The following is an 11,356-nucleotide window of genomic DNA, read 5'->3' as shown; positions in this document are numbered from 1 at the left end:
TATGGTGATGTTTTTATCAGCTGTTTGGACTCTCATTCTGACGGCACCCATTCACTGCAGAGGATCCCATTGGTGAGCAAGTGATGGAATGCTACATTTCTCCAAATTGGTTTTGATCAAGAAACAAACTCATCTACATCTTGGATGGCCTGAGGGTAAACATTCATTTTTGGGTGAACTGCTCATTTACCAGTATCAAATTAATATTGTAATAAATATCAATATCAAATAACATGGGAAAATCAAATTGTGATATTTTAGCCATATCGCCCAGACCTACATTACTCCAATTACAAACAAACCCATTATATGTGAAGTTTTCCCACCTCTTTTCTGCGTCTTTGCAGTTCGGACAGGTGCAGGCCATGCGCCGCTTTTTCTCTCCTGGCTGACTTTGCAGTTCCAGTGCGAGTGTCTGTGTCTGTTCCACCTGCATGGTCTGCATCTGTGTCTGCACACCGCCCAGCTGCAGACCCGCACCTGGAACCGTCTGCACTGTGAGATGCTGCTGGCCTAAAAGACACCAGTCAAAATGCAGCCAAGATCATGTTAAAGGGGTCATATGATGCGATTTCAAGTTTTCCTTTCTCTTTGGAGTGTTACAAGCTGATTGTGCATAGATAAGATCCCTGAAGTTGCAAAGACTAAAGTCTCATAACCAAAGAGATATTCTTTATCAAAGTTAAGACTCTGCCACGCCCCCCTAAAACGGCTCGTTCTAACACGCCCCCACATATCTACCTCACTATGTGGAAATATTTGCGTAATGCCGCCCAAATGTTCAAGCAAAGAAAGAAGGTGTGGTTTCAGTAACTGCAGTTAGTGTTGAAGCAGCCATGTCAGGGAGACGCTGTGTGTACACAAAATAATGATCTTTAAAAAAAGCATCATATGACCCCTTTAATATCACATCACAAGCTGGATGTCTGTCGAAATGAAGCACTCACTCACTCACCCCCAGCGTTGGTGATTGTCACAGGAACACCCTGCACCTGGACACCATTAATATTGATGGTCTGAACTGCCTGAGCAGCAGACGTCAGCTGTGCTGCGTTCAGTGTTATCAGCCCCCCTCCAGCCGGGGCGATCTTAGGGAGAGTCCTTTCTTTCCTTGTCCCCGTTTGAGCCTTTTTAGTGGCCATGGCAGATGTGGGCGTGTTGGTGGGTGTTGTTGGCGTGGTAACAGTTGTCTCATGTAGCTGTACAGCCTGCCATTCACCTGAGGCTGTTTTAATCAGCACCTGGGAGAGCAGAGCACATGCATGACATCTTTAGATAATTGTTGATTTTTCTTAACTTTTTTAGCAATGGAATCTTAATTGCCCTAGTTTAAACTTGATTAAACCATAAAGAGGAAAAAAAAACAAAAAGTGCTTTTCTGATGTACCTGTGTGGGTTCTGGGGGGGACACCTGCATACTGGGCGTGACTGTCTGTCTCTGTGGTACAGGGGGAAGTGTGGCAGAGGCGGCCTGTACAACTTTTAGAGCCTGCGGGGGGATCTGAACGATCTGCTGATCTGATTTCTGCTGAGTACAGGGGGAAGTGTGGCAGAGGCAGCCTGTACCACTTTTAGAGCCTGCGGGGGGATCTGAACGACCTGCTGATCTGATTTCTGCTGCACCAACTGCACCACGGCAGGCTGACTCCCCCCTGGACTCTGCACGATCAGGAGATTATTTCCTGCCTGGGACAGGAAGAGATTATTAGGGACATACGCAATCAACAAAAACAGCTGCCTGCATACATCAGGGGTGAATTTTATCAAATTCATAATTCACTCAACAACAAAAAAATTCACCAAATTCTGAACTTTTTTTTTTTTCCATTTATAGTTTTTTTTTATATTCTCAATTGTGATCCTCATCATTACATTCTTATAATTATAATTAAGATAATTTTTGTTGACCACAAATAAAACCATTACAACACTGGTATTACTAAAAAATAATTCTGAAATGAAATATAAATATTGCATTAAAACCTAAACAAAAATGTTGCCTTAGACTGGAATTTAACATTTTTAAGCATTAAAAATACTAAATGGAAATAAATAAAAACTGAAAGTGAACTAAAACCAAAATGAAAATAAGTTACTTGAACATAAAATAAAAAACAAATAAAATGATCACAGCAAATTACAACAAATATTTTTTATACTAAGTTCTCTTAATTTTTCTAAAAATATTTTTCATAAAAACAACAATAGTAAATAATAATAAATAATAGTAAATGAACAATTAATGAAATGCAGTATTTTTTAATGACTGTCAAATAGGGTTGTCAAAATGGCTGAAAAGCTAAATTCGAATTTTGTACTTAAATGTTATCAAAATTTGAATTATATTCGAATTTAAAATGCATAATTTCAGTTAGGGTAAAGAAAAGCTTTTGGCTTCTCTTCTGAGGCCACAAGAGGGCGCATCAAGCAAAATATTACTAATGCATGTTTATTCAAAGCATAAGATAACATGACTATCTGTGAAAAACAGTGCATAATGTTTAAAATAATGTTTATAAACCAATTATAATTAAGTTGCTTAAACAACTATAAACAAAACAGCATCATGTATGTATGCATAGTTTAATACAAAGGGCCAAAAGCCAATCACACAAAGTACATTCAGCAGGAAATCATCATCACGTGCTTTCAGATGGAGCAGAATTTTTCTACACAGAGCTGTAGTTCACTGACAAGTTACGCAAAAAAAAAATCGCCTTCTGTCGAATCGCGATCTCGATTCCGATTTATCGTGCAGCCCTAGTCTCGAGATATGTTTTTTCAAAGTTAAATTTGCATTAATTTTACATGGCTTTCTAAACACTCTTTTGTGCGAGACGCGAGTGCAACGTGATAGATGTCCCTCTAGAAAATGTGCGAAACTGAACGCGGACAGGAGGTGAGTTCAGCGTCACTGGAAAAACTTTAAACTTGTGATTTCAAATTATGCTGCGCTTTATGTATTTGCCCACTGCCATATTCATGTAATTTCTACTGTGTGCTGTATGTAAAATGAGTGTTACCTTGGCTTTATTTGAAAAAATATGATTCCCAATGCACACAAACTTCCCAGAATACTGAGTGCCCTGTTGGTTACAGTGTTTACTTCCTTTTTAATTATATTTTTATTAAATATTTATTTATTTGTGATATACTTTGTCATCTAAAGTTTAAGTATGTTTATTTAACATATTTATTTTTTAATCCATTTTCAAATGATTTCAAATTTCTTAAATATCAATTAAAATAAATAAATTTATATCGGCAGTCAAAAAAACTATATCGGTCGACCACTATACTTAAGTGTCATGTATAATAATGTCATGATCCAAAAAATCTTAAAAATGGCAGAGTTTTAAGAATAATATCACATCTTGGTGTGTTTTAAATTTTGGGGTGAACAGGACCTGTTTTGTGCAACCTTTGCACAACAAAAACAAAATAACTGAAAATCCCTTGATTTTCCCTTGAGACACATTCCAACATAGAACAGTGTAAACCACAAAGGTAATTTTGATGTAGAAATCTGTCAGATGAGACAACATCCAGGAAACCAGCAATTGAAAAAAAAAAAATATATATATATATCAGAAAAACACTTACCTGAATAATGTTGTCGGCTGTGGTCTCTATTAGCAAGGCTTCAATCTGTTCAGCTACGGGTGGTGGTGAGGCCGGTTGAGGGGTCGGGGTGGGCATGGCTATAGCCACCTGTCTCTTCCTCCCCCTCTTGCCCTTCACTGGAGCAGCAGCAGTCTCCGTAACAACCTGCGCTCCTCCCACCTCGCTCATACTAACATTGAATGGGAGCGTGAGTCCACTGGGGAGCCGTACAACGTTAGCGTTTACGCTGGCATTATTCTGCCGCCGCTTATGAGAAGACGGCTTGATCGCCACCGTCTTCTGCTGGGGGGCCGGGGCCAGAGGTGGTGTGGCAGCCTGAACTGTGACGGGTGAGGTGATAATGGCCTGGTTGGTTCCGGGGATGATCTGGATCTGTCCTCCCTGAGGCATCATTTGAATGGTCTGAGATCCCTGGAACTGAGGAATCACTTGGTACTGGATGTTGGCAGTGGATGTGCCTGCTGGACGTGAAGGGCTCTGAATAGTGAAGACAATAGGGCTGGCCCCTGACGAACCAAGTCCCGTGGGCAGCTGGATAACATTTCCCTTTGCTGAGAGGAATCCGAGGTTTTTGGGTGGAGCCGGGGCAATGGGGGCGGGCTTGATGGGGTGCAGACGACGCGTGGTTGGCTGAGACGGTAGCGTGCTGACTGGGGCCTGGGCGGCCGGAGGCCCGATCTTACTGCAGGTAGCCGCCAGAAGTGCCAGCGGGGAGGGCTGTGAATCCTACATGAGAGAGTGTTGATACACAATTAGCAGCAGGAAATATTTAACAGAGTTTGACTAACTTTCTACAGTTATCTCCTTTTCATTAATTAAAAATGGTAATTTGAACTATACTAACTATAGCAAATGGAAGATTTTTCTCAATATTTCTGAGATATTTTATCTGAATGTCATAATATGAAATTTATAAAAACATATATTGAGAACCAGTATATAACCAGTAATGGTAGTTTCATTAAAGCATTTCAAATGACTTCTTTACATTTCATTGATAACATTCAAATAATTATTGGCTTATCGGGTTAAAATTTTATTATCAAAGCATCCCTAAAATATAGTCTACAAATACAGACAGATGGGACCTTACTTGAGAAGTGTTGGTGGAGGGCTGAAGATATTCACTGGGGCTGACTGCGACAGTGGTGGCCATACTGTCCTTTTGATCTGTGAGAAAAAGGTGAATCTATTAATGCAAAGAAAACATCAGAACTCTCCAATCAATCAATCTCCATTTGACAGTGAAATAATGCAGCAGGACAGTCAAATGAATCCTGTGCTTAGACTGTGCATTGTGATCAATGTTTGCATAGAAACTGGAAATACTGAACAAATCAAATAATCTGATTGTTCTGTTCAAAGCAAAATAAACAAAACAGAAAGGCATGCACTTTCAGTTATGACAGTGTAGCTAAGGAGGCGTTACCTGTGATAATCTAAGAGTCAGCGGGACAGGGTTTAAAACTCAATCCACTAATAGCACACCATAAAATGTTCTCAATCCTGGTCCTGAAGTGCTGGGCTTCGTCAGAACTAGGACTGAGAGCCGCTGCTCTAGTATATACACATCTATGGTAAACACCCAACACTGACCCCATTGACCCCGCATGTATCTCAGATCCCAACCCAAATAAACACTTGACGTTATTGTGCTTGCTAATTGGCTGTCAAAGCTAGCAAAATGAACTGTTTATCCACATTTATTTGAACGGGATCAAAATCATAGCAAGTCTAAGGGAATTACACCACAGTGAGCTTTCTGCCATCATATTTAACGGTTTTGCAACTTTACTTGAAGAATACCTTGCTCTCATAACAAGCTAATCAGGCTGAAAAGCAGGGCACAGACGCTAATAACCAACGCTTGTTTATTTACAGCAAAATTCGTGGTTGGAGAGAAGGAAGTGGTGTTTTTAAGCTTATATAAAAGCAACATACAGTTTAGTTAAAGCTGCAAGCTGAAACCAGCGGCTAACGCCAACGGGCTAAACGTCAGATGCCTGCAAGTGGTTGAGTTATGCTAACTGAATTCTCTAAAATATCTATTTAACCTCACGTTATATTATGTCTTAACCAGCCGTTTACACGTTTACGTCTTTCTACGAGCATGCAGTGCGCTATTCAAAGGTTATTCTGTCTGCGGGCAGACAGACTCAAGAGTGCGCTGATGGAGGAGGAAACTGCTAGCTTAGCATGCTAAAGTGCTAACTAGCCAGATAAACTCTTCGCTGCGGAAAAGAACCGTGATTCCGGAAGTGTGCATTTGGTACAATCGCCATGCTACGCATGTTTTTTTTTTTAATTCGTGTGTGCTACCTACGACATAAAATATATATATATCGGTTTATTCGCTCAAGAAAATGTTTAAGAAAGTAACATAGTAATATAAACACCAACGTTATAATTCCTACCCACCGCTCATGACGACATTCACTCTCCGTGAAGCCTTGAACAGCCCACACGAGATACCGCCCCACCCGCGACCTCTGGCCAATCAGGTTGCTTGTCAATCAACGCGAGTTCGCGGTCCTGACCAATCACAGTACGGCATTTGTCTGATTGACGTTTGTTCCGGCCAATAAGATAAGGTAGTTTTTCTATGACAGCTGAAGGATATATTTTTGGCCAATAGATTGTCACGCTTTCAGGAGAAAGGTGGGCGTTGTGAGGCAGTCAAAATAATAAGCCGAGTCAATAATATACAGGCTTGAATTTCACTGACGATTAGCTCGCCCAGTTAGAAATGGGTAAAGCATATCAATCAAAAGTAATTGACAAGAATTTCGATCGATCAGCCTGTGTTCACTCTGTTACTTTTCTATTGCAATATGAAAGCAGGTGCTCCATAAGAATATATGGTTGTTATATATGGTGCATCTTTGACTTTTCAACATGACATTTTACATTTTGTATATGCCATATTGTTTAGTGACCACAATATTAGTTAGATTTAATGTTTAGGCACTGTTAGCTGAATATATAAAACCAAAGGATGGAAAAATGTGTGTTCATACTTAACCATATGTTGGAGACAAATTTGTACTCAGAAGTGAATGAAATCTGGCAGAACCTCTTTTTTTTTGGACTTGCACAGTTGGAAATAAATTATAAATACAAAGGTTTTGTTTAAAATTGTAAAAAAGCAGAAAGTTTTCTGTTAGGGTTGGGTTATAGAACTAGCTGTATATCAAAACAATAAAAGTCCATGCATGCAATGTCCGTATTTAGTTTGTTAATTGTGCATGATGTCTCACACAAAAAAGGACTGTAGTGTTACCATGACTTAATGACAGTAGCAAATAGTAATACAATCATACTGAATGATTATCACAGTCATATCCCATGGTATTAAGGCAAGGCATTTCAGGTAAAAAGGGTAAAAATGTAACTAATAGATATCACCATACCTTTCCAGTTGATTATATTGTTGATTCATTACATTTAGAACTACAAATGTTTATGAAAAGTTATGATTAAATGTGAAGTAATTTGCATACATTTCCACAACAGTATTCTGAACATTAGATGAAGCCAGGTTCAAAATTCTTTCATTTTGTTGACATATTATAGAGTGGTTTTTACAGAGAGGATGTTGGATATATCTTTTAATCACCCCCATGAATCAGAAAATAGCCAGAACAAAAACGTTTCACTATGTTTTTTGAAATAAAATGTTGCATAAAATCAGGCAAATGATATATGAACAAACCTTCAGAATATAAATAGGAAAGACTGGAAAGTTTGTTGTATGTAAGCGCTTCTGAAGTGGAGATTTCTTGCTCAGTGCAGGAGAGAAAACCGCCTTTAAAGATATATATCGTAATTGAAATCTACAGATGCAAACAGATGAAGTGTGATAAAATAAACTTGCATATTTTGGATGTTTTCTTTCCACTGGTCTGAAATATAACATTATGAAACGCCAATTCTTAAAATCTCAAAACTGACCAGTGCATGGAAAAACAATGTTTTTGCCTGTAGTGCCTTGCCTGAATACAGAACACCATGCTACTTCAAGGAAAACCTTGGAATCACCATGATGGTTAAAAAAAATTGGTAACTCAGTATAGTTATTTGCAAAGAAAAATGGATACGTCCAGTGGCTAGACCCATTTAAAATTCAAGCGATTAAATGTGTTTTTTGAACATTAAAGCATGTCAACATATTCTGTTACACCAAATACACAAAATAATGATCTTTAAAATCGCATCATATGACCCCTTTAAATCATAAATAATGTGAAAAAGTCATCAAATATACCACCACTTATTTTCAAGTTTACTTTGTATTTTACTCAAAATACAGTTCATGTGGCCTGATCAGACGGAAGGAGTTACAATCAGGGAAAGGACAAATAAAGGGGTCACACACTCCACCCAGGGATCAGGGGCCTGATGAGGAAAGAAAGAACCAAACAGAGACGGATTCACAAACTGGCCAGTTGAAAAACTCCAGTGTAATATAACCTACAGATGAAGGCTTTTGCTAGTACCCCAAGTCAAATGTCCTTGGTCGTTTTTTCGTTTAACTTAATTCTTTTTTTAAGTCCACTGTTTGCTGTCCAGTGACCCTTCAAGTCTTTTGTCTATCATGTCAGTCTCTGGATTTATTTGCCTGCTCAACATAGACAGTATTCCAGCACTCCTCTGTACTCCCTCGGTCAAAGAGGAGGGGCCAGTCGGCTGATGTTCATTGGCTTCTGTTGGAAGACTGGCAGGGAGTTGGAGCAGAGCTGTGCACCAGGAAGTGTCCATGCGCTGTTCCATCTATTATCCACACACAGAAATCCTAAAAAACAATCAATTTGTGTTCTGTTATTTAAACATACTGGCTCCGAGCACAAGATAATGAAAGTTGATCAGTCATGGCTGCAGGTACGTACAGTGAAAAGGAGCGATCTGGCTATGTTTCAGACTCGGCTTCCTGTTCCACACCTGCTGCCTGGCGCATGCCTTTGATTGACAGGTACATCTCTTCCTCTGGATCATAGTAATAGAACTTCCTCAAGTAGACAATGAGCGGTCTATGATGAAAAAAATCAAAGTTAGTCTTTTTAGGCACTTTGTAGGCAAAGTATTTTTTGAACTTAAAAATTGCTTAATGTTATACATGTTTATTTCAATAAAACCAAACAACATTGGCATTCGTTACTCCCTGCAAATGACTAACTAATTAAACGTTTGCTCAGTATTGACAAAAATAACTGTAAAAATAACTCTAATTATCATTTTTATACATTTCGATGAATAGAATTTACTTTAAAATACTTTTAATAGGGCAATTCTTTATGTATGTTAAACTGTGTTCTTGGCTTAATTTAGATTAGTAAATTAATATAAATCAGTAAATTATGACCTACAATGTGTCCAAATGCCTAAAACTTTAGAAGGTCAGTAACTAGTCCTAGTATTTCATGCATCTCCTATATACACCACTGTTCAAAAGTTTTTTGTTTTGTTTTTTAATAAAAGAAATGAATACTTTTATTCAGCAGGGATGCAATAAATTGATCAAAAGTGACAGTGAAGACATTCATAATATTACAAAAAGATTTCTGTTCCACATACAGGTAAATGCTGTTCTTTTGAGCTTTTTATTACTCAAAGAATCCTAACAAATGATTTACGTCGATATTTACAACGATGAAGTGATTTACACTGATAATATTAAGACATGTTTCTTGAGCAGTAATTGTCAAGTAATGGCTGCTTGAAAATTCAGCTTTTCCATCGCAGGAATAAAATACATTTGAAAACATTTAAGGCATTTAATAATATTTCACAATATTAGGGTTTTACTGTGTTTTTGATCAAATAAATGCAGCTTTGGTGAGCACAAGACACTTTTTAAAAACGTTACCTTACAGACCTCAAACCTCTGAATGGTAGTGTGTCGGAAATGTAAATAAGCAAAATAATGTATAGTGTGAGTGAGTCATACTTGGGGAGGGGCAGCTCCTGGATGTGGTCTATGCGGACGAGTTGTCGGATGCAGAAACGGCACAGATGCTGGAGTGATTTCACATTGCTGAAGCGTGAGACCGGATAGAGCAGCTGCACAGGGGTCGGGGGCAACCCTGAAACAGACACCACACGTTTCATCACGCTGACCTTTCATCTCGCACACCCTCAAACCTGCTTTTGGTTTTTACAAACAATATAAATAATGCCTTTTATTTCTATGGAGCCCCGCACATGACATGCAAGAAAAAATAAATAAATTGTGGGCACGATTTATTAATTCGTTCCCTCGATATACTAGATCATGCACACGATTTAATAGGCTAATTCGTTCCCTTGTTTTAAGTAAATCGTGCGCTCGATATAATAATTCGTGCCCTCGGCTCGTTCTAGGTAAATCGTGTGCCGTCGCCGGTTAAGTCGTCCAATCCTTAGTATGCGATGTAGATGCCTCTCACTTAAAATGATTCCATGCAACGCTACAAGGCTTTTGAGAATGTCTCTATAACTCATTCCCAACTCAAAATAAAAAAAATAGTGTCCACGATTTATTTATTTTTTCCTTGCATGTCATGTGCGGGGCTCCGTATATTTCTGTGCATATTGGCAACTACCTGAAATAAAAATAAATTAAAGCTAAAGAGAAATATTTAAAAACAAACAAAAACTAATAAAAATGACAAAAGCACATAAAATTACTAAAACTTAAATTAAAATACAAAGTTGAATTCTAAAAATAAAAGCTAATTTAAAATATGAATAAATACTATAATAGTACATAAGTAATACTATACAAAATAGGAGCCAGATTACTTTTTTAAAAGAATTACGTTTTTGTTGCGAGAACTACTGAATATATCTAAATCTAATCTGTTAAAACTATTATTTACATTATGTAACATAAATTTAAAGTAGCATGAAAAGTAGCTAGTTTTAAACACATAAATTGTCTGTATACCCGCTTAAAAATGGTGAAAAAATGACATGTTGATATTCAAATGTAATATTTAGCCAATGTATTATGTCCCATCCTTTGTGAATAAACCTGTTACCCATAATCTTCCAAGAAAAAAACAAAATGACTGCTTTTTGTCCCTTATTTCCTCCTGCATCAGCAAACAGAAAAATTAAATGCTTTTTATTCAGCAGTAGTGGCTGAGAATCCTGTCTGCGAGGGATATTTGTAGCCTTACCAGGTACACGTGAACGTAGGAAGTAGAGGAATTTCCCATTTTTAGAGTGCATGATGGCTCGCTCAATGAATTCCACCACAGAATGGCAGCGGTCTTCAAATTTAGGGTGGCACCATAAACTGAAGGTTCCTGAAGAGTTAAAAACAAACTTTAAGGAAAAAAATACACTGAAAAAAATATAAATTGCACATACTTAAGAAAATACTCCAATTTGCTGTATTAGTTTCTCAAATTATATTTATGGTTTGGTTCAAACCTTACATTTTACATTTTTACAAAGTAAAAAAAATATATATATTTAAGACCATGTGAATGTTTTTTTTTTTCAGATAATTTTACTTAGTCTATATGTGTGTGTGTGTGTGTGTGTGTGTGTGTGTGTATATATACATATTAGTGCTGTCAAACAATTAATCGCATCCAAAATAAAAGGTTTTGTTTGCATAATATATCTGTGTGTACTGTGTTTATTTATTATGTATATATAAATACACACACACGCATGTATATATTTAAGAAAAATATGTTATGTTTATATATGAAATATATTTATATATAATATAAAATATAAGAAT

The 11,356-nt window shown here is 37.4% G+C and overlaps 2 protein-coding genes across 3 annotated transcripts in view; both read right to left on the bottom strand.

Annotated features, from left to right (window-relative positions):
- Nucleotides 1-6,102, bottom strand: part of LOC107680542 (transcription factor Sp2-like) — a 9,133-nt gene extending 3,031 nt beyond the window's left edge. Inside the window, exons 1-7 of the mRNA XM_016476468.1 lie at nucleotides 6,043-6,102; nucleotides 4,718-4,794; nucleotides 3,604-4,350; nucleotides 1,613-1,686; nucleotides 1,388-1,532; nucleotides 956-1,241; nucleotides 327-513 (exon numbers count right to left, since the gene is read on the bottom strand). Of these exons, the coding sequence (XP_016331954.1) occupies nucleotides 327-513; nucleotides 956-1,241; nucleotides 1,388-1,532; nucleotides 1,613-1,686; nucleotides 3,604-4,350; nucleotides 4,718-4,794; nucleotides 6,043-6,049 (1,523 nt within the window). The 5' untranslated portion in view covers nucleotides 6,050-6,102. The remainder of the gene's footprint in view (nucleotides 1-326; nucleotides 514-955; nucleotides 1,242-1,387; nucleotides 1,533-1,612; nucleotides 1,687-3,603; nucleotides 4,351-4,717; nucleotides 4,795-6,042) is intronic.
- Nucleotides 6,103-7,844: 1,742 nt separating this feature from the next.
- LOC107680565 (suppressor of cytokine signaling 7-like) overlaps nucleotides 7,845-11,356 on the bottom strand; it is an 18,197-nt gene continuing 14,685 nt past the window's right edge. For both annotated transcript variants that reach the window (XM_016476501.1, XM_016476502.1), the window contains 4 exons: nucleotides 10,782-10,910; nucleotides 9,569-9,704; nucleotides 8,511-8,651; nucleotides 7,845-8,416 (listed from right to left, as the gene is read on the bottom strand). In XM_016476501.1, coding sequence (XP_016331987.1) covers nucleotides 8,531-8,651; nucleotides 9,569-9,704; nucleotides 10,782-10,910 — 386 coding nt within the window. In that variant the 3' untranslated portion in view covers nucleotides 7,845-8,416; nucleotides 8,511-8,530. The remainder of the gene's footprint in view (nucleotides 8,417-8,510; nucleotides 8,652-9,568; nucleotides 9,705-10,781; nucleotides 10,911-11,356) is intronic.

Source organism: Sinocyclocheilus anshuiensis, unplaced genomic scaffold (genome assembly GCF_001515605.1).
Source record: "Sinocyclocheilus anshuiensis isolate Anshui unplaced genomic scaffold, SAMN03320099.WGS_v1.1 scaffold308, whole genome shotgun sequence".
Taxonomy (NCBI): domain Eukaryota; kingdom Metazoa; phylum Chordata; class Actinopteri; order Cypriniformes; family Cyprinidae; genus Sinocyclocheilus; species Sinocyclocheilus anshuiensis.
This window is presented reverse-complemented; position numbering and strand designations above follow the sequence as displayed.